The 27094-nt window shown below is 48.3% G+C and overlaps 4 protein-coding genes across 4 annotated transcripts; 2 read left to right on the plus strand and 2 right to left on the minus strand.

Moving 5' to 3' along the window:
• Positions 1-128: 128 nt before the first annotated feature.
• On the plus strand, positions 129-1770 carry MFIFM68171_06777 (Serine/threonine-protein kinase SRPK; the record flags this gene model as incomplete). Its single annotated transcript, XM_071062197.1, has 7 exons — positions 129-204; positions 259-538; positions 601-704; positions 785-925; positions 997-1298; positions 1368-1533; positions 1592-1770. The coding sequence occupies 7 exons, from the start codon at positions 129-131 to the stop codon at positions 1768-1770; spliced, it is 1248 nt and encodes a 415-aa protein (XP_070918298.1).
• A 1508-nt stretch (positions 1771-3278) lies between these two features.
• MFIFM68171_06778 (Benzoate 4-monooxygenase cytochrome P450) lies at positions 3279-4929 on the minus strand (the record flags this gene model as incomplete). Its single annotated transcript, XM_071062198.1, has 3 exons — positions 3279-3473; positions 3557-4647; positions 4704-4929. 3 exons carry the CDS (start codon positions 4927-4929, stop codon positions 3279-3281), a joined length of 1512 nt encoding a protein of 503 aa, XP_070918299.1.
• Positions 4930-6073: 1144 nt separating this feature from the next.
• On the minus strand, positions 6074-9047 carry MFIFM68171_06779 (Ankryin repeat protein (Fragment); the record flags this gene model as incomplete). The annotated part of the gene is made up of 3 exons (XM_071062199.1): positions 6074-7109; positions 7167-8007; positions 8060-9047. 3 exons carry the CDS (start codon positions 9045-9047, stop codon positions 6074-6076), a joined length of 2865 nt encoding a protein of 954 aa, XP_070918300.1.
• A 1327-nt stretch (positions 9048-10374) lies between these two features.
• Positions 10375-10773, plus strand: MFIFM68171_06780 (uncharacterized protein; the record flags this gene model as incomplete). The annotated part of the gene is made up of 1 exon (XM_071062200.1): positions 10375-10773. One exon carries the CDS (start codon positions 10375-10377, stop codon positions 10771-10773), a length of 399 nt encoding a protein of 132 aa, XP_070918301.1.
• Between the last annotated feature and the right edge of the window lie 16321 nt (positions 10774-27094).

The following is a 27094-nucleotide window of genomic DNA, read 5'->3' on the forward strand; positions in this document are numbered from 1 at the left end:
ATGCCCAGACCCGGTGAAGTCGATTCTGATTCTGGCCGGGCATTGGTGCTTATATCTGGGGCAAATGTTGAAGTACACATTTACTCGACTGATTGTACATTGAGGAATCAATTCGGTTGTCTAACAAGATGCCACGGGCTATACCCAACGCTCCGCCGGCGTTCTGCCCCTGTCCCGGATTAAAGTTTTACCGGACTCAGAGATGTACGGTGCAGCCAACCGTTTGACGCGGCGATGTCTGGTTGCTGGATGCCTCAGCCAGTTACCCTACACCCTCGCATTGGGTCTATCATGTCTTTATTACCAAATGGGCCGAATCACTTATACGACGGACACCATTAGTTCCCCTGCAGTTTCCGAGTACCCGCTTCCAAGTCATCCCGAGCTCGCAGCCGCTCGAGGAGGAGCGTTTAGATGAATTCCGAACGAGCCACTATTATCCTGTTCAAATTGGGGACGTGTATACCTCCAAGTACCAAGTCCTCGGGAAGTTAGGGTACGGCACCACATCCACAGTGTGGCTAGCCCGGAATTTGGTGTACGATATTCCACGTATCCTCGCTTTCATCCGTCCATTTCGAGATGCACTAACAGACACAGGGACCATGGCCACGTGGCTCTGAAGATATACACCCAAGAGGGCGGCGACCGTGATGAGTTCCAGGCCTACGACGCTCTCAGCAAAGCGAACCCTTCACATCCAGGTTATAGATACGTCCGCACCGCCCTGGATTCATTGATCCTACGTCGACCCGGACGTGGAGATCACCATTGCCTGGTCCAGAAGCCCATGTGGGACAGCTGGAGAGACTTGCTCCTTCGCAACCCAACCCATCGCTTACCGTAGAGCTGCTCAAGCCAGGCCTCAAATACCTATTCCTTGCGCTTGACTGTCTCCATTCCGAGTGCAAGCTGGTCGACACAGGTACAGTTTCCAACTAACCACGGCGGCATTAGCAAAGTATACCCGGTTCGCTAATCTCTAGGCTACACTAGATATCAATGCCGATAACATTCTACAGGAGATCGTGGATGATAACCTGTACAAGGTGTTCACAAAAGAGGAACTAGAGTCGCCTTCGCCTCGTAAAGTAGTCGACGCCCATCCAATATACATGTCGCGCAGATTCGGACTTCCCAGGGACTTTGGTGGCGTAGTGCTCAGCGATTTCGGCGCTGCAGTGCGAAGAGACGTGAGAAGGAATCACGACGCGCAGCCCAATGTATACCGCTCACCAGAAGTTATGCTAAAGACGGAGTGGAGTTATCCGGTGGATATCTGGAATGTTGGCGTTATGGTATGTATTATTGCAATTCCCCACTTGCTCGCCCAGTGTCGGCCTCCACTCACTCGTGGTGTGTTCTAGACCTGGGACATATTCGAGGATAAGCATATGTTCTACGGAAATGATCCCGATGGCAGCGGTTACAAGACGCGTGCGCATCTGGCAGAGCTCATTGGGATGCTCGGACCGCCTCCTCTTGACCTCATTAAGAGGGGGAAGCGAAGCCCAGAGTTCTTCACTCCAGATGGTGACTTTTCACAGGCTCTTCCTACTATTCCAGACCTTGTTACTAACAAGATACATAGGGCACTGGAACGCTGGCATCCCAATTCCTGAGGGTATGAGCCTAGAGGCGTCGGAAGAGAATCTTGATGGCAAGGAAAAGGCCGAGTTCCTCAGATTCATTAGAAGCATGTTGCAATGGCGCCCAGAAGACAGGAAGACAGCAAGGGAGCTCCTCGAAGACCGGTGGCTCAATAGCTAGGAGAGTATAGCGTTGGAAGGGGGCAAGTGCTGCTGGCCTAGTACCTGACCCGGTCATACGTTCAGCGGAGAATTGTACGATTTGATCCTGAATCTACCAACCACAATGTATTATAGAGTGTTTTGTTGACGCAGAGCTCAATAAAGGGCGTAAGGGATCTTGGTGCGGATGATGGCTGTTGGCTTGAGCGAAACATGCTAGAGATGGATGCCGCTGTCTAGTAAGACTAACCAGCTGATTAAGGAACACATCACCCACACGTCGTTGCGATCAGGAGGATTTTAGCAATGCAGCGACTTAGCTAAGCGCGATACGGTTAGGGTATGAGAACATCATGACCAAGAGCTCCCACTGCCCCGGCTAGGTATTGTTTTTGGCCCGAATTATTTGGGCTGTAGAAACCTGCCGTTGTGATATTATCTGACCTTGCCTTATTTATCTTGGCTATCTAGTTATTTGCTGCCTTTCTTCCCCTCCTTGTTTTAATAGATATATAGGCATAAATATTTGATAAGCGAGTGACCCAGACAAGCGAATGACCCACCTCCTTTGCAACGCGACACCCTTGCGCTCAACAACAATTTACCTCAATAATTGAAGATGCCTTCCAATTCAAACGAAGCCCATATCATCTTAGCCCTCTAGGCGCTTCAAAACGATAAGAATCTTAGCGAACGAGCTGCAGCTAAGATCTATGGAGTCGACCGGAGGACCCTAGGGCGTCGACGCGCTGGCCGGCCTGCACGACGCGATATTCCAGCCAACTCACGCAACCTGACAGATTTAGAAGAGCAGACGATAGTTCAGTACGTAGTTGAGCTATATACTCGCGCATTTCCTCCTAGACTAGGCGGTGTGGAAGATATGGCCAACCATCTGCTACGCGAACGCGACGCGCCCCCTGTCGGCAAACGCTGGGCACATAACTTCGTCAAACGCCAGCCAGAGCTCTATACACGTTATTCGCGTAGATACGACTACCAGAGGGCCAAGTGCGAGGATCCAAAAGTTATTGGCGAGTGGTTTGCCCTCGTACAGAACGTCAGGGCCAAAAACGGTATTATAGATGACGATATCTACAACTTCGACGAGACTAGGTTCATGATGGGCATCATCTTCCCGGGTATAGTAGTTACAACCTCGGATGGCCGTAGCAAGGCCAAGCTAGCCCAGCCTGGCAACCGCGAATGGGTAACCCGGGGGCTATAGGAGGGGAAGGAGTGCAAGAAACGCAGGCGGATAGTGGTAGTGTAGAGGGAGGTTGTACGAAGGTTCGGTGTTGTAGTGTGTGCGGCAAGCCTGGCTATAATGTCCGCACTTGCCAGGAGGCTGCAGAATTATCTGATTCAGCTGTTTCTGATGTAATTATCGTTGGTTCCTAGTGTTGTTGTGTGGCATTTGAAGATAGTTGTTATAGGGTAGTAGGAGGTGGGTCATTCGCTTGTCTGGGTCACTCGCTTATCAAATACGTTATTATCCAACAAACATCTGTATTATTGCGCAAGTCATCAACTAATTTCACGCCGCACTTTGATATAACATGGCCATGAATGCGGCACTAATGAGAAGTAAGCCTCCCACTCCCAGTCCTGCCCTGGATTCACTTGGCTGATATCGTAATCGCGGACCAAGGTTGCCGCGATCTTGCTCATCTCGATTCTAGAAATGTGCTGGCCCGGGCACGAATTATATCCCTGTCCCCACTGGAAAGATGTCAGTCCAGCGCCCGGGATTGGGTCAAGCGCAGGGATTCAAAGGGCTCAAGGGGTAAACGACATCAACTCACAGGCATGAACCACTTGTCAAAAGACGCAGCGTCCTCTCTCAACCACCGATCTGGGTTGAATTCTCGAGCATCAGGGCCCCAGATCTCCTTGGAAAGGTGCATGACCCAGGGATTAATCGACAAGATCGTCCCCTCGGGAAAATGCCTCTCCCCAATCGTCACGCCCTCCGCCGGCGCAACCCGCGGCAGAGTCATCGGAACAGGCCCAAACACCCTCAACCCCTCCTTTAGACACGCCTGGAGGTACGGCAACTTCTGCGCATCCGCAAAGGCGACGACTTTGTCCTTGCAGGTCCCGTGGGTCTTCTGCGCCTCGTCGATCTCCCGTCTCGCCCGCTCCCACGCCCCCGGGGTCCGCAGCATGAAGTAGACGAAGGCCTGCAGGGCGCACGAGACGGTATCGCTGGCGGCGCCGACGACGCCGGTGGCCATGGCGTACACGTCGCGCAGATTCAGGCGGTCCGGGTGCTTCTCCATGGCGCGGAACCAGTGCTCGATGATGTCGAAGCGGCTGTCGTCGCGCGCGTCGCGGAGGCGCTTGTCGAGGGCCCGCACCGTCGTGTCGAACAGGTGGCCGTATGGGAGGATGTTGAGCCACGTCATGAAGGGGTTGCCGAAGAGCGCGACGTGCACCCAGCGGCAGAACCCCATGGCCGATGCGTAGGCGGCGAGCGCGCGCGTGTTGGCGATGGCGTTGCCCAGGTCTCGGCCGGACGCTAGGAAGCCGAACTGCGAGGAGAAGAGGATCTCGCCGATTATATCAAAGGCTGTGAAGCTGAAGAATTGGCCCAGGTCCATGGGGGAGTGGGACTTGGCGGCGCCGTCCAAGTGGGCTAGAAAACCGGAGATGACGCCGTCTATGGCGGGCTCGGAGCGCAGCACATTGGACATTGCGTACCCCGCGGCAAAGTTCCTGGAGCGCTCGATCTTGCGTTTCGGGTCCGTCGTTGACATGGGCGTTTGGAAACGGTAGTCGGGAATGGCTGTCATTTTGTACCACGGTGCCTTTGGTAGGGGGGCGAGTAGGATTCTCTTGATTCCATCTGGATGGGAAACGGAGACTTCGTTGTGCGCGAGACGGATGAAGTGGCCTGACGGAGTTAGTGAACTCAACTCGCTGGCGAAAAAAAAAGTCGAGTCTTCTTGCCGTGCTTCTCATGCAGTTCGACCAGCTGCAGATTTTGGTCGCCTTTGAGGATATGATAGATATGCCATATCCGCGATATGGATGCAAGTGCTGGCCCGGGCACATCTCTCAGTGGATGGAAGAAGCGGCGGTAGGTGACCACGCTCGTGATGCCGAGGAGGAAGATCGTTACGATGAGCGGCCAACCCAGGGGCAAGTCGCCCTTCGGGATAGGATCCATTGCCATAGCTCTTGGCTTTTAGTGAGACAAGACTTGATGTAGGCGACAAGCAGGAGAGCGTCTGAGGTGTTAGATCCAGTGTGTTGTGCGCTCTTATCATGGGTCGCATCGGGAAGATACGATCCTTGGTTGGATAGGCGAGGGTTCCTAATTAACCCTTGCCATAATTAACCCGAGCGCAACCCAAACAGCTGCCCTCATGCTTATGTGCTGTACCGCCCTTAATAAGCAACCAGCAGATTTTGCGTAATAGGCGGAGCAGTGGAGCATGGGGCATATTACCTGATGTTCTCTTGTTTTATGCTTCTATACTCGTCTCTTTCCCCTTTGGAGAATGGTAAGGCGCTTGCCTCTCCTATCTCCTCTGAATTGATACTACCAGGCTCGCCCTCTCCGCAACCCCGCCTTGTTGTGTTAAGCCTAGCCTGGGTTGGTAATTAAATGAGCACCTTAGTTTGCTTTCCGTTGCTCTCTCAAAACATGTGCGCATCCCCACCTGCCATACTGCATCTGCTCACAACTGCCGTCTATCCTCGAATGTCGCCTGAAAATTCCCATTGTTCAGAAGCTGAAGCCCTGAACGGTTTCTCGGCCTGCAGCGATCGCAACCCCGCTATTCCCATTATGAGGGAGATGAGTAAGCACAACCAAAACTCGTCGGTTGAATGCTGACCAAGACATTGGATGACAGTTAGCTCAACTCCCTCTAGTCAGAGGGAGACTGCTTTGCACATAAAGATAGCTCGTCATTGAGCTTGCAACAAGTGTGGGAAAGAGTGCTAAATTGATTGTTCTCTACGTATAGTGCAAAGAAAAATGGGCCCTCGGTAAGTTCCAGCCCCCGAAGCGTCATAATAGCAAGTGTGGCCCTCTGATCAGACAGACCCTGCTCCCTGGGGACAATTTTTCCTAACTCGGTACTAGAAACCGTACTACACGTCTGATATCGGCGCCCTCGTCTAGTAAAGAATTATACAAGTCTCTGTCGCCTCTATCCGAGGCAGTATGAAGAGCGTTGCCGCGAAAGCCACCCTACAGTGATGTCGGCGCCCTTGTCTAGTAGAAGTTGTACAATTTCTTTGTGGCCTCTATCTGAGGCAGCATAAAGAGCGTTGCCGAGAAAGCCACTCTGCGCGTTTATGTCGGCGCCCTAATCTAGTAGAAGTTGTACAATTTCTTTGTGGCCTCCAGCTGAGGCAGCATAAAGAGCGTTGCCGTAGACACCACCCTGCGCGTTGATGTCGGCGCCCTTATCTAGTAGAAGTTGTACAATTTCTTTGTAGCCTCTATCTGAGGCAGCATAAAGAGCGTTGCCGAGAAAGCCACTCTGCGCGTTGACGTCGGCGCCCTTATCTAGTAGAAGTTGTACAATTTCTTTGTGGCCTCTATTTGAGGCAGCTTGAAGAGCGTTGCCGTAGACACCACCCTGCGCGTTGATGTCGGCGCCAGCCTCTAACAGGACTATTGCGGCCGCTACGAGTCCACCTTGGGAAGCAAAATAGAGTCTGGATCCTCCAGAACCATAAATTAAGTCGTTCACCCAGTAGTTCTCATACAACTGGGCCCACCGCTGGAAAGCTGACTCGTCATGGAAAAAATCAATCGTTCTTCGAACAACGTCTTCTGAAGTTTCTGCTGAAGCAGCATGGTTCATCCAGTAGTTCGCAGCATAACCTGCCATCGGAGAACTGCCCGCAGCCTTCCAAGAGTCATACTCGATATCTGTGAGGTAACTCAAGCAGGTCTTGGTAATGACAATGCTGGCACTCGTGAGGTCAAAATAATCTTGCCTCAGAAGATACTCTTTGATAGAGAAGTGTGCAAGGTGAAGCTCCTTTACAGTCGTGCCATATTTTAAGACCTCAACGACTGACACCAAGTTGGGGCAGTGCCGTAGGATATCAGCTTCACGAAACAGTCTACGCTTCGGGTCGAAGCCTCGTGGCTCCTCGTCCGTCTGTGTGGCTATTACCTCTACGGCCTCTGAGAGGGTCAGCGGCCGCTTGGCGTGGACGAGGAATTGCAGGAGACATATGGCATCCGTCTGAATATCTGCCGGAATGCTTCGAAGCATACGATGGTATGTCGCATTGAGATCCGGAGGCAGAGTTTCGAGAGCTTTTTCGATAGCTCTGGAACTCATGCATGTTGCGAGACTAGTCAACTGACATACAGCCCATCTGAACCTGTGCTGAATGTTAGATATTCGCTTAAGTTTATAGATGACCGAAAGGGAAACTCACATGCCGTCGGCCCCATCTCCAACTTTATTGCGAATCTGTTCGACGAGATCCTGAGATAGCCCCTTGTTCACGAAATCGGAACTATGCTCAAGCCTCGCCGTGACATAGAAGCGTATATCGGCGTTCACAGAGTCCTTGTCAAGTTGCAAACAATGCTCTTTGCCGATCCAGCTGGGAATGAAGCTCAGAAACTCTTCTTCTGGCCGGCTAGTGGCAATAAGATGAACGTGGCTAAGGCCGGGTTTTGTGAAGAATTCCTTCATCCACCCAAGCAGTTCCCTTCTCTCCGTGCACTCATCTAGTGCATCCATGATGATATAAGTAGCTCCTGATGCCTTAATCATCGCGTAGAGGCAATTTGATAATGTCTTGGTGTCTGGCTGCCTGTGGCCGTCGAGGTAGGATTGGTATAGACTTTCGAGGTCTTTAAGGTGAGACCCCAACTTGTAGAGCTGAAATATAAGAGAGCGTATTACGCCGTCCATGTTCTGTTTCACAGTGTCGTTGAAGTCGAAATAGAACTCAAGCGTGATGCAATCGTTCATTTTCCGGAGATGGTCCACTATCGTCGTACTGAGGATTGTTTTCCCACACCCCGCTAAGCCGTAAAGCCACAGACGGCGATATGATCCGCGCTTCCACCCGTTGAAGGCAGGACTATTGAGGAACCATAGGCCGGAGCCCTCGTGCCATTGTTTTCGCGCATGATTGAAGTTCGTTGATGCGTCGGGCGGGTGAAGCCATCGCTCGATTTGAGGGAGGCGACCGTTCCATTCCATTGCCATAACTGTAGTTTTAGTGTCATTCACCGTCTGATGCAGACGTTCTAGATTTTCTTGGACTACTTATGGTTAGATAGGTAACGGTTTATAGGCTAGAACGGCGATACTAACCCGAATTAAGTACTTCGTCGATCCGTCTCTCTTCTTCGACTTTGTTGGGCAGCATCTGACGCAGGAGATCCTTTGCATACGCCGCCGCCATCATTGCCGCAAAGCCCTGCCACTCCTTGTTCTTGTGCGAGTCCGAGTAGTCGCAGATCCCGCGGATCACCAGGCATGGAAAGTGGTTCATGAGGCCGGCCGTCTCCATCTCGAAGCAAAGAACGTCCTTGTCGTTCGCCAGCTTATCCCGGATACGCGCATCCTTCATCAGCTGGTTTCCGCTGGCAATCAATCCGTAGTGAATCGCGAGATCGTCGTCCTCTTCATCCCGTGCATCCCGGACCACCATGTGGGCTTCATCACTGCCACATACGACGGTACAGTCGTCAGGCGAGTGCAAAGGATGTATGATGTGAGATTTGTATAGTCTGTCACTCGCTGCCGGAGGCCGTATATACTTCTTCCGCTTCTTGATCTTCTTTAGAGCCTTGTCCACATCTTCCACAAGCCGGTGGCCTTTCATCTCGTATGTGCCTCTGAGCGAGGCTATAGCCGCCCGTAGTATTGTGGGTGGTTGGTCCAGGAATCCCGTCTCTTGAAATAACTGATTCTGAATAGTCTTGCCAAAGTCGTACTGTAACACGCCGCCTTTGCCGCTATCAGGTCTGCTGACTACGACATCCCCAAGTCGAATGTCGTGCTTCTGGCTAGGTGCACCGCCTCCGATGCCGACCATCAAACCAATGCGCACGTTTGGAAAGCTGTGGAGCATGTCTCGGGCTACCGCTGCGGCGGATGCTATACCATATTCCGCATCAGGCAGGACGGCGATGACTACATTGTGACGGCCGATCTTGCCCAGGACATAGCAATTGTTGTCGTGCTGGGCGACTTGGCAAGGACCGTCGTGTTCTTCGTCGAGGAAGGCCCGGGCGGCTACGAACTCGGTGGTGAGCGCGCAGATCCAGCCAACCGTGTACCTCTGGGTGTCTGACATGGCCGGCGTTCGATCCCGACTGGGGGTGGGGGATGCCAGAGTGAAGACACACAAGGCAGCAAAAGGAGATGCCATGAGCATAAGACGGCTCTTACCAGGTTACACAAGAGCGGGGTCAGCGAGGCTTCTCTGGTGCGGTAAGCGCGGCAGCAGACAAAACCCCTCACGTCTCGGCCATCCGATGCATCCACCGAAGTATTCAGCCCGCACGGCAACAGAACCTTGTAATTGTCCTGTGTACTCGGATACGGAAGATGCCTAAAGTCCGTGATGGTCAAAAGTAGTGTAATGACGGCTGTTGAGAAGGCGCATAACTTCAAAACGTGTACTACAGGATGTGCTACCCATCAATCTGTTATCTCCTTCTATGCGCCTAAGAATCGCGTTCTGGTTTCACCACCGGGGCTCTTGACGCGTCGAGTGGCTGGCTGGCCCATTACCAAGCGCACCAAACCTTCTCTTCCCTCATGATCACCAGAGAGGGACGCGAGACGGAGCATTCCATTAGTATACCATTCCAACCACGTTTCCGTACGCGGTAGGAAATCCTCCCTACTCCGTTTCCTTTGCGCGGGCGGCGGACCGACGCCCAAGCTGGCTGAAATTGACAGAACACAGCGGCGGCGGGGGCTAATCTACATCCAAAGGGAACTGAGGAGTGTTGTGGAAGAAATACGCATAAATGAATCAACCTGAAAGAAGCCACAGAAATGAAAGAGGTTCTTCCATCAAAAGACGCAGATTACACAACCAGAAACGGGCTCAACCTTGTCCCAACGGGTGGTTTATGTATCAAGATACAGGCTGGCTCGCGGCGTAATTAGAGGTAGCAATGCCGTTGGTGATTCACAGCATAACTACCTAGGCAAAACACCATGACAGCACCACCTGGATCGCAACCCCTGCTGCACAAGGTATGGACAGGGGACTGCCAGAGATCCTGGTCGTTGTTACACCCGTATCCGCCTGATCAGATACGTTCTATCAAGTCGCCTTTTCCATTTCCCACGCCGTTGTCTACTTGGGAGGGCCATGCTCAGCCAACAGTCCGCCATTTAATGCCAACACCTCTCGGCCGTACTTCCCTGCCTGACGACGGAAATCGCTCTATTTGATACCACTGAAGAAGCCGCACTCGAAACAATTTTCCCCTGGCGACCATTCAGTATGTACGGTACCCAGACGCAACTTCTCCTTCCCCACAGGTAACTGCCCGGTGTCCAACCTCTGCGCATGACCATCGGTTTTGAACTCCCGTCACCTCAATTGCGAGTTTCTCCCCCGGCCCGACTTGCACTCTTTCAGGTTGTCGGTGTGTGGGGTAAATATGTCGGTCACCCTTCCATTCATTGTTGCGGCTGTAGTCGTCGTGTTTGCGATATGGTCTATGGCGCAGCGGCCGGCGTCGCCGCCCAGGCTTGACCTGCCGTATGTATGCTTCGACGGGCAGAATCCGCCTCAGCATTACAGAGCTGAGTATGCGGATATCCTGTCTCGTGTCTACAAGAAGGTATACCACTTTGGACTTAACGTATCGCTTGATGAGCTAAAGGAGGCAGCTTCTGATATATTCTTGTATTACATCAAGAACGGGCAGGCATTCTGCATGCGTAACCCAAACGACCGGGAACAACTGGTAATCATGCTGCCATTCAAGTACCTCGACGAGGTGAAATGGGCTCCCGGGGGCCGCTTGAGCTTTTGGCGCTACATAGACAAGGTATAGGTCGACGAGGCCGACTGGCCTCGTGGTGGCTCTTAGATAGCTTTAGGAAAGAAAGCTCGCGAATGCATTCCTTAACTCAATATACGTATTCCCAGGCGTTTGCCCCCTACCTCTATTCTTATCTCTCCTTCTCTCCCATGCCCCTCGGGATACGACCATCATCTAAACATTTATTGACCCCTGCCTCTTACAGACACTACCGTATAGCGAATCATTATAACAGGGCCGTAGGTGTTCAAAGACAGCTTAGTAACCCCAACGGACCAGCAAGTCGCATTCACTACAGTTACAGTCAAAAAAGTAGAGTCACACCTTTTCCCCCACTTTGTATGGGAATTTGTATGGGAAGCGTTGGTCAACTTAGAGCCAATACAGCCAGCTTCTACAAGCGGCAAAATAGAAAATGACCTCTTAGGTAGAGATTTAGCTTAAAATACTTCTAATACTATTTTTCTTTTTATTTCTAAAAAATGTTGGTAGTTTATTAATAGGCAGTAACGGAGTTAGGTTTTAACGTATTTGATAAGCGAGTCGTACAGATAAGCGAGTTGTACAGTTCCCACCACCCTACAACAACTATCCTCAATTACAAAACAATAACACTAGGAACCAACTATAATTACATCAGAAACAGCTGAATCTGACGATTCTGCAGCCTCCTTACAAGTACGGGCATTATGGCCAGGCTTGCCACACACACCACAGCACCGTATCTTCGTACGACCCCCTCCCCCTGTACTACTACCACCCGGCTGTGTACCTTCAACTACCTCCCCACCTCCATCCTTCTGGGCCAGTAGATCGTGTGCAGTCTATACAGTAAGTGATCCTCCAAGCTGTACGCGTGTTCTTTTGGCTCTCCGGCGCTTGCTTAGCGCTTCGTTGGCCTTGCGGAGCGAAGAGACCTCTGTACGAAGAAGAGCTACCTCGTACATTACAGCCGTTGTACTCTTTGTCAGTTGGTCTACTGAAATGGAGTGGAAAACACACATCCACTCCATCAACAAAACAACAAGATAACAAAACAAGGGGAGGGACAACGACTGAGAAACCCGACAACAAACTAGGATTCCCAGCAACGCGGCTTGGACAAAGTAGCAACAAAGACAGGCAGGACTCCCTCTGATCAGAGGGAGGCCGTAAAGACAGCTCCCAATGGAGCAAGCAAATCGAAAGAAAGAATTGGTTGAATTATTGATCTTGATTCCTCTTGACTGTCGAAGGCCGACAGTCAGGACAGTCTTAAATACACATTAAGTCGAGAATTTGCTGTTGTGGCCGCCGAATTTGGCTGGGCCGTGTCGCCATTTTCAGCGGCCTTGACAGTGCGGGGCGCTGGTCACTGTCGAGTACTCAGTACCTCTCCGCGCTTCCAGCCCTCCAATCAATCCGTCCATGCTGCAGAGACGCGACCCCACCGCGCTCGAAGCGCCAATAGGTGGCCCAGCTCTGGGCAGACACTCGAAGAACAGTTATCCGCAATCCAGGAAACCGTTTTCTTCTACCGGGCATCCATTTTCGGCTCCCCTACTTAGCGCGACATAAAATGGCAGCCCTCGCACTTTCCTCTCTCATCGGCTCTCGCAACAGAGTCGGTAGTCCTCGGCACTCAATTTCATCGCTATAGCGCCGCACCGCCCCCCCCAGCCTCTCGCAAACGACAAGCGCTATAATACGGATTTCGTCCGCCGCTTCACGCAACGAGAAGCCGAGAGGCGGATTGCGAAACGACCAGAGGCCCTTACAGCCGAGTAGCACGTAGCTCTCCATAAGCAGCTCAAGGATACTCAGTTCCTCTAGCCCGACTATACCGACAATACTAAGATCAATGTCGCCGGTATACTACAAAAATAGAAGAGGTAACGTACTAATTCCCTCCCTTCCTATCAGCGATATCGCTAATTAACCTGGAGATACTGCAAATCTGCTAAACAGGCGGGAACCTAGTGAGATGTAATTGTCGGATGCACAGCACCTCTGAACGTTCGGAGTTAAATTTAGGATGGAAATTTAGGATCGAAAAATTGAGGATGTCTTGTTTTGTTCCTTGTCTAATGGAGGTGAACTTCCTTCTTATTCCCAATTTCCTGGACCACGGAGACCCGGGTTGACGGGTCTCCGAGAGATCGGATCATACTTATCCGAGTCGCACTAATCCGGATCACACTGATCCGGGTTCGTGTTTTGCAGATCCAGGATCCAGCTTCCTGACCCTTTTGACATATAACCCTTTTTGACAGTAATCAGGGAATCACATTAAGAGACGACAATAGATTTCTTCGAATATCTGTACCAAATATATAGGATCGAGTCCTAGAGAACGTTATAGAAGTATTTCCACTAGTATAAGCAGTTATATACAAGTGGTATAGGCCGCTATATAGATAGGAATAATACTAAAGAAATTTAGAAGGTACGTCTCTGGCCTTTTGTATACCTATCTATCTACTAATAGCTCTTACAAGTGGTATAATACTATCTTAGTCCGTCAGTTTAATCTGAGAGTGCCCTATATCTGTGTAACGAGAGCTCTCTGGACCAGACCGGGGGAACCGGCCAAATGACAGTGGATGATGTCACTGTACTAGGGTAGATAAGAACCTCGTGGGAAACCTTCTCACGCAGGGAACTTCTGATCTGTAAGGATCAGTCTCTGTGTAGTCAATGACAATAGGAGGCTGTTCGTGAAGCTATCGTCCACTGATCGAACCCTTTTCGGTACTGAGACATCGTAGTCCATCTCCCTCAACGTGTTCCCAGAACAACCCCATTTACACAATCTCAGAGTGGTATTCGGCTCTTCAAACCCAAGCCGGTATCAGTTACGACAAGGCACTCTCAGACGCTCGTGAAGTTTATTGACAAGCCGTCAAACCCCTCGTACAAGTCCCCAAGGACCTAATTAGGTGGTCCAAAAACTGGGAGCAAGCACTCTCTAACACCCAAAGGAAGAAAGTTCCTGAAACTCTATCGATAAGCACCTAGTTCCAGGATTTCACTGATGCGGTAAAGCCGATTATGAGTCACTAGGTTACGGCCTATAAGCTAGTGAAAGAAGTAAGGGCATCGCAGTTAACCCTGACCTACCGAGAGGTAGCTAACGACTTTCAGGAGAAGGTAAAGCAGTTAACGAGAGCCTGCAGACCAGGTAGCCACCGGATAGTAAAAGGCGCATTTGGCCCTTCTTTCACTGCTACAAAAGGTGGTAAAGAGGCCTATTAGAAGGACGCTTCTGATGGCGAAGTCGGCTCTAGTAGTAATGGGAGAGAATAAAACAATGGTCAACGAACGCAATAGGGTGGCTCTGGCGGTGGCAAGCCTAAAACGCAGAGTAAAGCTCCGGGCAAGGCTGAGACCCCAGAGGGTAAAAGACTTAAAATAGGGCTCAAGAAGGCCTTAGGCATAGCTATAACTACATGTCTCTATTGTAGCCAGTTCTACCATTTGTAGAGATACTACTATGTCTTTCCGGAATTAGTACCTGAAGGATTCGCTAAAAGAGACCACGTTCGGATCAGAGCCGATGAGGCCTTAAAGGATCTAACGTTGCAAAAAGAAGTCGAGAAGCTGAGGCATTAGATAGAGTTACCGAGTTGACTAGGCCAGAAAATCGGTCGTTGTACTAGTAGTTTTCTGGTTGCAAAGAAAGCTTTCTTAACAGCTGAGTATCCTTTGAAAAATTCAGCTATCTTAGACTCTAGAACTACTATTCATATCTTTAACCAAAGATATAGGTTTAATAATTATAAGAAGGCCGAGCTTAGCAACTATGTATGTGTAACGAGAGTCTCCAGACGAAGGTCAGGAGGACCCGCCGAATGGTGTTAGATGATGTTACGATATAGGATAGATAAGAACCTCGTAAGGGAACTCTCTCACGCGGGGCACTTCTAATCCGCAAGGATCAGTCTCTGTATAGTCAATGACAATAGGAGGCTGTTTGTAAAGCCATCGTCTACTGATCGAACCCTTTTTGGTACTGAGATATCATAGTCCATCTCCCTCAACATGTTCCCAGAACAACCCCCTTTACAATTCTGATCCTTCTATTCTACCGTTGGCCGAGATAGCACCTACGATGAATACCTCCCGTGAGCTGGGAGTAGAGTCGAGTCTAGGGAAAAACACCCTCTAATCACCTACAAATCCTATACACCTTCATCGGTCGGAATCACCAGGATTTCGACCTCGTATATCTTCGTATACCCTTTTGGACTCCCGGGTTCCACATCAAGCTCCTCACTATAATAACCTATTGGAATCAACCTATCTTCAGATATAGCAACTGGAAGTGCTGAAACAACTGCGAGAATAAGAAGAGGGTTTGCTTCGGAAGCTAGGCATCTTACTAGGCAAATCCTTACCGAAATATAGGCGATATCGTTCTCCTTCAGCAGGTTCTAGTGACTATAATAAAGACCGAAAGGCGATTAAAGTAAAGCATCTAATTCAGTTCCCTAACAACACTACCTATCGACGCCGTTTAGAATAGCTCCAAGATCTACAGCGAGTATTTATAGGAGACCCGAAACGGTTTAAAACGGGTATAAACCGGATCCTTTTCGCTTTGGATCAAATAGAAGAACGTCCTTGCAATCGATAGTATAGTCATTGCAACAATCTTCCGATAGATATATGATAAGAGGCTGAAAACAACTAGAAAACGTTTGAAGATTGGACACTGAACTATATTCGAGATCTTATAAATTAAGAATCTACTATTATAAAGCAATTCAATGATGCTAAGTAACGAGAAACCAGTCTCCTTTAGACTTTTATTAGTATTTAGAATCCCTTGAAGCCTAATTCCCGAAGCAGGACGAAAAGGCTTATACTCTCACCTTTTATACGAAGCTTTCGTCTATAATTAGTAACTATATCGACTTATATGTCTATAATAAGCTAGAGACTTGGGAAGAGATAGTTAAACTCACTACCCAAATTTAGTATAGTTTCCAGCACCGAAAACCCTAGGAAGCCCCTATATAAGGACCGGCTGAGCGGGGCCAGCGTAAGGCGCGGTCCGGAAGCCTCGGAGCCGCAGTGTAAGCGAGCCTCAGAAGCAACAACGGTACTAAGCTGGAATGGCATAAATAGTGCGTCAGATGAGCGTCGAAGGAGTATACTAGTAAGGAGGACGATAAAGCAGTAGAGCGGGGAAGTAAACCCTAGCGATATTGTTATGGGTATAAAAAGGAGGGCGGGAGATAGAGCTTAGGGGAGAGGTAGAGTTTAATAAGACTACCACTCAACCTCTAATAAGTACTTTGCTCCTACATTACGTGTATACTGCTTATACCCAGATACTCTGGTCTTACTACCCTTAGATCCTTGATCCTTATACGTTGAACTCCTTGCCTTCCAGGCGACTAGACTATCCGGGACGAGTATGGTACTAACGCGTTAACGTACTACTCTTAATTAGCTTATAAACGAAATAGAAAGCTCGTTTACGTTAAATAGCTAGCCTTCTAGCAGTACTCAACTCCCTAATATCCCTGAGATTCCCGACGTTTAAGTCTTTAATCCCCTTAGTATGACTTAAGGACGCCTGCCTGCGGACGATCTACTTGCTAGCCGCTCCCCTGTAGTGCAGTTGGATATACCGCTGCCTGAGTACTAGTAGCGACTGCTAGAGGAGGAGTAACGACTTGATAAGGAGATCGCTATTGCTTGAAGACAGGTAACGCTGCGCTGTAAGAGAGCTGAGCTAAAGCTGCTCCTCCGAGATTAATCTATCCCGGAGCCCGAACCTCTGTCTTACCTAACGGTATATCCTTCCTAGGAGGCTCTCTTGACCCCCCCTAACCCCACTTTTACGAGCCCTATAGACATAATACCCTAGTAGCTCAGAGTAGTTGTATTAGGAGAAGTGACTTAGAAGACCCCGGTACTTACCTATCCTATATATAATAGGTCCAGCGCGACTGCCCTTTGCAATTTCCTCTTCGACTATAAGGCGAACTTCGCCCTTATCGGCAACGTTCTAAGTAGCGACCACGTTATATATGCGGTGAGCTACCTCCGCGGGACCCTAAAGAACGTTTGGGTTAACTATATCAGCGAGAGGGAAAATAACTCTGTCTTCGACCTTACCCTAGTTATATAGGAAGAACTCGTCGAATTCCTTCGCAGCTAGCTCTCGGACCCGGAGACGTATGCCCTTTCTACGGCTATACAGCTTGATAACCTATATTAGTACGACGACGAAACGGTTACGGAATTCGTAGATCGATATACGACTATTACTACTGACCTCCCCTATTAGATAGAAGAAAGTCAACGGATAATCGGCCTTCTCCCGAAGTTCCGTAAAGAGATTTGCCTAGTAATTACCTACTATAGTACTTTGCTAGCTACGTACTAACAGCTAGTAAATACTGCTCGGCAGATCGAAGATAGTTAGCGAGCTGAAGGAACGTCGGGCTACTGCTCCTGGCCGCGACCCCCTACCGCCCTCGAGCTAGGTAATAGGAGCGCTTAAGCCCTGCTAATATAACCAAGGTATAACGTTATCTGCTATAACTACGGAAAGGAGGGCTATATCGCTAGGAATTGTCTGTCGGGGCCGTCCAACTCCCTAGTACCAGAGAGAGCGGATAAGTAGTAACAACACTGCTATATCTATAACCAGCCTAGGCACTACTCGACTAATTGCCCCTAAGCGGTCTACGGACGATACGACTAGGCAGGCTATATAGCGCTCCGATGCCCTAACGACACCTTTATCAGTAACAGTAACCAGATCCCTCTATAAAAACATACTAAGGCTGTAGCGGCGGAGCGATAGGACAATACGGGGGGTACCTCTCATTATATAGAATCCGATATTATGGTTAGATTATAGGGGAGTTGGAAGAAGGCACCTGCAATATTCGACTTGGAAACGGATTACAATCTGATTAGCTATAGCTACCTTGCTAAGCACTCCCTCCTCGAACACTTCGAGCTGTCTATAGGGCTTACTGGTATCAGAAATAAACCTATACGAACTTACAGAGTATATCCCCTCTATATACGTACTACCGACTGTAAAGGCAGAACTCAGACGTACCTTCTACGCTTTATAATCGCAGATATCGAACCCTTTATCGTCATTCTCAACTAGCTTTAGCTCGAGATAGCCAACCCCGATATCGACTTCCGAAGTAAGACGTGGATGTACCTACCTGAGGTACTACGAGTAAGCTTATATATTGAGCCTAAGTAACTGTAGGCGGGATCTGTATTCGCCCTCGCAGCTGTTGTCCCCTCTAGCGAGGACCTTGCTAACGTAATGTACGAGCTAGAGCAGCTGTAGCTCCCCGAGGCTTATCGGGTATACGAGAAGCTATTCTATAAGTCTAGGATTTTACCTTTCCCCTAGACAACAACGAAGTATTGCATCGAACTCGTGGACAGTGTGTAGCCACCCTAGGGGCCGATTTACCTACTAGGGGTAATAGAGCTCGAGACCCTATATAAATAGCTTAGAGCCGCTATAGAGAAGGGCTGGATATAACTCTCAATAAGCCCTGTAGGCGCCTCTATCCTATTTGTCCTAAAGAAGGGAGGCGAATTATACCTTATTGTCGACTACCGAGGACTAAATACGGTAATATGTAAGAACTATATACCTATCCTACTAATTAGAGAGATCCTTAACTACTTGTTATCGGTTAAGATCTATACCAAGATCGACTTGAAGGATATGTACTATCGTATTAGGCTTAGCGAGGGCGATGAGTGGAAGACCGCCTTTCGTATACGATATAGCTACTACGAGTTCTGTATAATGCCAATAGGGTTAGCTAATGCCCTAATAACCTTCTAGACGTATATCAACTAAGCGTTATCTAGACTGGTAGACGTTATATATATCGTCTACTTAGACGATATCCTGATCTATAGCGACGATAAAGCAGTATATAAGCAGTATAAAAGAAGTCCTCAATCGATTAGAAAACGCTGACCTCTATATTAATCTCAAGAAATGCTAATTCTATACTACTGAAGTCGAGTTCCTGGGGTATATAATCTTACCTGAGGGGATCGCTATAGAGCTATCCTGTATCGAGTCCGTTATATAGTAGCCGCTTCTCTGTAGTATATATAATATCCAGGTCTTCTTAGAATTTATAGGGTTCTACTGTCGTTTTATTAGAAACTATTCGAAGATCTGTGCCCTCCTGATAGACCTCCTATATAGCGACTAGAAACGTCTATTCGTACTTACGGAGGAGGTGATTGAAGTATTCGAGCTACTAAGAAGTAAATTCAGCGAGGCCCCTATCCTCAAGCATTTCGATCCCTCTCTACCCATCCGTATAGAGATAGATACCTCGAAGTATGCGATTAGAGCTATACTCTCATAGCTTTACGAGGATCGGTAGTATCTAGTCGCCTTTAGGTCAAGGAAGCTTATACCTAAAGAGATGCACTACGATACCGGAGATAGGGAGCTGCTTATGCTCGTCGATGCCTTCTATACCTGGTCTCAGTACCTCCTCTACGCCTAAGTCCTGATTATGGTCTTAACAGACTATCTTAACCTGGAGTACTAGAAGACTAAGAAGAGGCTAAGCTAGTGACAGCTACGTTGGAGCGACGACTTAGCTGCATTTGACTTTGTTATTAAGTACTACCCTGGTATTCAGAACCCCGTTAACGGTCTCTTATATAGGCCAGACTATATAGAAGAGGAAGAAGCGGACGAAAACGCTGAGAACCCGCTGCTTCAACTCTTGTAGGATAGGGTCGAACGAGGGTAATAAGAGAACCCTGGCCCTTGCCCTGTTATCACGGTAGTCCGAGGACTACTCCGACTATGTCTCGAAGCTGCGTTGCCGCTGTATATAAGGATAGCTGAAGACGAAGAAGCTATTAAAAAAGAAAAAGAAGAGTTTAAGAGGTTGCTGCTGAGCCAAGAAGGCCAGAGCGATATAGTCATCTAAAAGGTCTGGGACTACAGCGAGAAGTATAGCCGTAACTCTATAGATGAGGACAAGAGCGTTATATCTGATATTCATAAGCAGATACATATCGTTAGCGCTAGCCCCCCTAAGGGACCGTATTGTAGTTATTATACTGTATTCAGCGTCGGGGGCCTCTGCTGTCGTATAGGGAATGACTCTTATGATAAGGCTATGCCTGATTACTATACGCCTATCGTGGGCGCCTCTAGTACTAAAAACGGAGATTATAGGACCTAGGTGAAAAGAAGGTAGCTCTCTTTAGAAGAGTTGTTACTTGAAGAGCAATAGAAAGATCAATAGCTTTAGTCGGACACTCGGAGGAAGCGATATAGCAATAGCGAAGGCTCGTAGAGAAAAGGAGAGGACGGGCTTATCCGTTACCAAGGTAGAGTATATATTCCCCCCTCCCTTAGGTACGAGCTAATTGAGAGCTATTATAACGTACTAACCGCGGGCCATAGAGGCTTTAAGAAGATATAGGAGCGCCTAGGGCGTAACTACTTTTAGCCGTCTATAAGAGAGGACGTGGTAGTATATATTAACGGTAACTATATAACCTACCAACGTACGAAGCTATATACGTACCACCTTTACGGCTTGCTTGCAGTACTACCGGTACCCGATGGACTATAGCAGACAATTATAGTGGACTTCATCACAGGCCTACCAACCTCGATTGACCCTCGGACAGGCAAGGCGTATAACGCTGCCCTAGTTGTAGTAGACAAGTTTACGAAGTACACTCTCTATATCGCAATAACCACGATACTTATAGCAAGTACCTTCGTAGAACTGTTCTTCGACTATATCTACCGGCCCTTCGGACTTCCCTAGTCTATCGTATCCGATAGGAGCAGCCTGTTTATAAGCTCCTTCTAGAAGACCTTATACGAACTCTTAGGTATCAAGCGGCGCCTGAACACCGTATATCACCTATAGACTAACGGGCAGATGGAGCGTCAGAACCAAATACTCGAGTACTACTTACGTGTATTCTGTAGCTACAATTAAACGGATTAGGTGCATCATCTACGCCTAGCGGAGTACGCCTATAACAGTTCCTACTATATGGTAATACGGTCAACCCCGGCCTTCCTTCTCTATAGGTTCTACCCTCGAGATCCCCCGGACCCCATAGTAATTCCCAAAAGTGCCGTCCCCGCTGCAGATAAGCGAGTAAGACGCCTGTTAGCGAGCTGTAGAAAGATCTACAATATCCTCGTCGCTACTAACAAGAACTACGAGAAGTAGTATAATTGCAAGTGGGCAGATAAGGCGTTCGAGGTTAGCCAATAGGTCTGGCTCTTAACGAAGTACTTCAAATAACGGCGCCCGAGTAGTAAACTTACGGATAAGTATCTAGGGCCCTTCAAGATCCTTAAGATTATTGGTGATAGGAAGATGGTGTACGAACTGGACCTGCTATAGCGTTACCGTATCTATCGAGTCTTCCCGATTACCCTGCTCGATCTATTTAAGGGCAGTAAGGAATAAGCTCGAGAGCAGTATAAAAGAGTCGATATCGAGCTAGAAGAGCAGTATTACGAGGTAGAAGCCATTATCGACTATAGGGGCCTAGCAAGGAATAGGCAGTTCCTGATCAAATAGAAAAGGTATCTATCTAAGGATAATACCTGGGAACCTAGGGAATACCTAGATAATAGACTACTGTTAAAAGCGTACGAGGTAGAACTAATGAAGGTACAGAGGTGATATAGGGTATAAGCATATAAGGGTATACCAGGGCGAGGGAAAAAGCTTCGATTTGTCTAAAGGGCATTAAAAAACCTATAAAAAGCTGTATATTAGCAGTACTCCAACTACTCCTCCTTACTTTCAACCTCAATATCCTCCTCCTCTATAGGGGCAAGATGATCAGCAATATGCGAAAGCAGCTCCTCTATATTGCCCAAGTATTTCTAGATGTTAGTCAGAACTACGGTCTGCACTTCCAGTAGTAGAGGGAGCTCAGAAGCAGCGCCCGAGGATATAGGTGAGTGACCAGTACCACTAAGAGAGGCGAATAATGGGCCCTCAGTAACCGTACCAAAGCAGCGGAGGTATAGTATACGACTAACGCGCTTAGTGCTAGTACAGTAAATAGCGAGATTGGAAGAACGGGGTGCGGGAGCAGCGAAATCCTTAAATACGTATAGAGCAGTATTACCAGCCTCCTAGACCTCGATCGCAAGAGTATTAGTCTAGATAGGAAAGTACTATTAGCGTAGGGAATATATAGCGAGGAAGTAGAAGAGAGAACTTATAGACTTGCTAGGCTTAGGGAACTCTATACGATCGAAGGTCTCTACGAAGCGAACTATAGTAGTTAGAGTATTAGGAGGAATCTAGAAGGATTAGACGCTGCTACTAAGTGCTATAGGAGTAGTATAAGCTAAGGAGGAAGGACCTACCAGTAGGTATATATAATTGTAGGACGTATAACGGGAGCAGTGGGCGTCAGAGTTCCTCTGATTCTTATAACTAGTAGAGGGACCCTTCTTTAGTATACAGCGGAGGTATATATAGCAGCTATATATAATTAGTAGGGAGCTAGCGGTAAGGGGAAGGATATTTATAGGATGATATGGCGGGTGCCCTCGATAAACTTGTCGCGAGCTTTGGGAGTACTAGCAGTGACTAGAGAGGATAAGAGAGTATCGTTTTCGACCTAAGGGAGTAGGTTAGAAGCAGCGAGAGCGTAGAAAAGGAGGATCCAACCTACTAGGGAATTAGGGGACACCGGGGCGACCTTAGACTTCTTAGAAGACCTAGGAGGCTCTTTATTATCTTCGGCCTAAGATAAAGTCAGTATATATAAACCCCCTGCGGCAATAGCGAGGGCACTATATATAGAGCATTTGTCCAATATAGCGGACTAAGCAGAAGGGGTATAGAGAGTAGAGTAAGAGTAGTAGAGCGAGAGTAGTATAGCGAGAGCAGTAACAGCTACTATAACCTACTAATAAGTTAGTAGACTAGCCTATAAGTATATAGTACAAGTAATAAAGGAGTATAGTAGGTATAGGTAAGAAGGAAGGAGATAGAGGAACAGGAAGGGCGTAACCTACGAGTATAAGACTATAAAGAAGAAAAGAGGAAAAGAATTGGTAGGAGGGAAGGCCTATTTATACCTAGGGCCAGGGCTGGGCCTACTTTTCCTAGGACAAAGTAAAATTCGGTGTAAAAAGGATAGTGAGATAGTAGATCGAGGATAACTACTAGGAGCCTAGATAGAGCTGCCTCTATACTATGACTACGTAACCCAAGTACAACCCTTCCGTATTACTAACTCTGACTTCCTTCCCTTAGTAAAAATTCCCTTTCCCCTACCTCTGAGTCATTAATATTACGTATATACTATTGTTAAGCCAAATAGGAGGGCAATAATAGGCAATTCTATTAACTACTATACGACTCGATACGACGATCCCGACGTGCCCGCATCTGCAACCCGTAGCGTTAGCGTACCTGTAAATTCCAAGGACTGCAAGTGCCTGCACGACTAGCAGGTATAAGAGCTAGGGAAAATGCAGTAGTACGGGCGACCCTTCGGTTATCGGCGCTTTGGGTGCTATGCGGGAGGGGTAACTACGTAGCTCGCGTATACGGCTAAGGTGGCCGGAATTCGGGCGGTAACCGCTTATAGGAGTATATAGCCCGGGCGGCTCCTGAGAGCAGGAGCCCGGAAGGAGGGAGGCTCTATAAGGACCGGCTGAGCGGGGCCAGCGTGAAGTGCAGTCCGGAAGCCTCAGAGCCGTAGCGTAAGCGAGCCTTAGAAGTAACAACGGCACTAAGCTGGAATGGTATAAATAGTACGTTAGATGAGTGTCGAAAGAGCGTACTAGCAAGGAGGACGATAAAGTAGTAGAGCGGGGAAGTAAGCCCTAGCGATACTGTTACGGGCATAAGAAGGAGGGCGGGAGACAGAGCTTAGGGGAGAGGCAGAGTTCAATGAGACCACTACTCAACCCCTAACGAGCACTCTGCTCCTACGTTGCGCGTGCACTGCTTGTACCCAGACACTCTGGTCTTACTACCCTTGGATCCTTGATCCTCACACCCTAAGTATTTATTCCGACATCCTTCTTACTCTTCTCCTTTATCGCGTTCTTCCCTAACCTACAAATCGTTATTTTATCCTCGAAGAGTATCATCATCCTATTATTACCAACGAAACGTGTAGTTAACAACGTTATATACGAAACCTAACGACTACCCTATATCAACCCCATCTCATTTCAATTAGCTGAACCCTATAGACAGTCAGAGAAACCCTTTAACTTGTTTTATTTATAGCAGTAACACCTATTTTGCCAACGACTGCCTATAAAAGGGAGTATTAGTGAATAAAGCCACTAGGTACCCCAGTCGCCGAGGTAGGGGATCGCGCCTAAATCGGCGGGGAAATGGCAGATACCGGCGGATATGATGTCAGATAAAATGTAGGAATAGCATCCTACAACTAACAATCGTAGAGCTCCTCACCTTTTAGGTATTTGGTGTAGTTAGTAGTTTGCGACAATTAAGAGTCTCAGTGCCTCTTCGGTGCTAGCTGATTAAAAGGTCGTGGGTTCGATTCCCGCGCAGAGCAGATCTGCCACCCGGCGAAAAGCGCCAAGACCTTACATAAGCTCGAGACGAGGTGCGGGTAAACGGAGTTGGTGGTCTCCGGGAGGTAAAAGATCTCCAGCCCTAAACCCTCAGGATGTCTTTAGAGCTGAGGGGGTGTGTCAGATAAAATGCAGGAATAGCATCCTACAACTAACAATCGTGGAGCTCCTCACCTTTTGGGTGTTTGGTGAAGTTGGTAGTTTGCGACAATACCCTGATGGATTACAATTGATCTAACGGCCTACAATGGATTTGAGCGATTTGAGCGTTTCTAGGCGATTTGAACCAGTTTCACCCTACGGACTCAACTAGGGAGGTATATTAGAAATGAGGACTGTCGTTGCAAATGAGCGATCCACTTTATACAGCTGGGGGCACCTGCCGACAGGTATCGGATCATGTGACGGGTATTCCTAGGGGTCAACTTTCTGAGCTCCCTGCTTCCTGAGCGATATCTGCAATATAACCACACAACAACAGGGCGACTGCCCAACCTATTGACGAAGACCTTCTAGATATGTGTGGATCTATACCCAACGAGCCTGACTAATTGAGTGCTATAGACAGTAGTTCTAACAGTTGTTGCCAGAACTTGTATCCTACCAGATCCCTTGTTTTCGCGGTTGCTGTAGAGACACTAGGTTGTAAACAAATCCAGGGTAATAGGCTACGTCTCGAAGCTATAAGATATAGGTAGTTTTTGGTCGGTATTGCCGTATCTATTGCCATCGAGGTCGTAACGGCTGGTACCTCTGAATCTAGATATCCACATCTCCGTACCCTTAGATAGGTACTGGGCTATCGCCGGCCCATACTGTAAAGGGGGTTGTTCTGGGAACACGTTGAGGGAGATGGACTACGATGTCTCAGTACCAAAAAGGGTTCGATCAGTGGGCGATGGCTTCACGAACAGCCTCCTATTGTCATTGACTATACAGAGACTGATCCTTACGGATCAGAAGTGCCCCGCGTGAGAGAGTTCCCTCACGGGGTTCTTATCTATCCTGTATCGTAACATCATCTAATATCATTCGGCGGGTCCTCCTGACCTTCGTCTGGAGACTCTCGTTACAAATTATCCTCCCCTCTGTGGAACCTGTCCTCAGGTTCCTTACTGCTAAGGATCGTCTGAACTTAGGGGGTAAGACTTGGGATGACATCGGGTAGATATCAGGTATATATCGAGTACTGTTTATAGCCGCGTAAATGGATAAGTGTTGAACCGGTGGACCTCACAGTCTATCTGCTCCAACGAGCTGTATGGTAGGAAAGGAGAAACGATAGTTTGGGGTAAGGAGTAAGTCGTCTTATAGTCGGGAGGTTTTCGGGAAAAGTTCAGCCGGTTGTTAGGCCGTAGTGGGATTCGCAGCTCCGAGATCCTACTTTCCCGGTTCGGGCCTAAGATCCGAATCACGGCCGAATCGTCCGGATTTCTATCCGAACTTACACGTTGTCCTCGCAACTTCAAAACGCATAAAGATTATACGACTACTCAATCGCAAAGCTTATACATAGTTATAAATTTATAGACGTATATTGGCTGTTTCTCCTCGGGTATAAATACCCCTCTCCTCTCCCACCTTTTCTAAAACTTTTCTTTCTTTAGGCCCTCTTCCACACGTTTCGCTTCACTCGCTTTTCGCCCAGCTCTCGCGTGTAGTCCGCTACCTGCTCCGTCCTCCCCTCCCTCTCTTTCTCTCTCTCTCAATCTCTCTCTTTTTGATATCGCTTCGGCCACCTTTCCGTTACGATGGACATCCTTACCGCCCCTACCGCTGAACTCACTCCGTATATAAAACGCATTCGTTCGGCGCTTAAGAACGCCAACCCTCGCTCCGGCGAAGTTCTCTCCATCATCTACTCGTTCGAGCAGTCTACGTCATCGCGTTACTCGCATTGCAACGTAAAGAAAGAGTTGTATGCTCCGGTAAATTCGTATTCGATTTATAGAGGATTGATGGGTGATTTGCTGACGATTGTAGGCCGCAGCTAGAATAGTTAGCGACTCCGTCGACCTTATAATTCTCATTAACGCAGCTCGTACCGTCGTCGACTATCGTATAGAGGACGCCGAAGGCGAACTCGACGAGGAGGGCAATCGCTCTTTTATCTCTGCTCTCTCACGCTGTAGCCGCAAGAAGATCGCCGCCGCCGCCAAAGACCTGGTCGGGGCATTCGACGCCGCCGAAACCGCTTATCGCCGTTAATTCGGTATTTCTGGTACCACTAAGCCGTTTTCTGTAAATATTATCTTTCAATTTATTTTCGTATATAAGTCGTTGATATTTCGATAGCAAGCTTATATAGCCTATTACTCTCTAGTTACTTCTCGCAGCTAACTCCGTCTATAGTAGTCGTCCCGCCCTAGCCGGAACCGCGGCTGCAATATCGAGGTCAGTCTCAGTCACCATATTTCCGCCGTATTGTCGCTAACTTTTTGTAGTACAAGTCCGAGGTACGCGCCTAGGAGGTACAGTCTACTGCTCGTTTGTTGCTCGGCGATATTGGTTTCGTAAGCTAGTCGGGCACTAAACGCCGTTTCCTTAATGCAATAAAGAAGAAGGTCGCTACTAATATAGAGGAGGATACCTAGTAGGTTTAGGTAAAGGTGGCTCCGGATTTGGTATTAGTACCGACCTCAATTTTTTGAGTATTATATCGTTTTCAGAAGGTTTTTCTTTTATTTAGGTTGGGGTTAGCGTCTAGGATACCCCGGGACATAGCTTAATACAGGTAGATATTAATTAACGTCTTAT

Source organism: Madurella fahalii, assembly GCF_045866475.1.
Source record: "Madurella fahalii IFM 68171 DNA, scaffold_3, whole genome shotgun sequence".
In the NCBI taxonomy this organism is placed as follows: Eukaryota; Fungi; Ascomycota; class Sordariomycetes; order Sordariales; genus Madurella; species Madurella fahalii.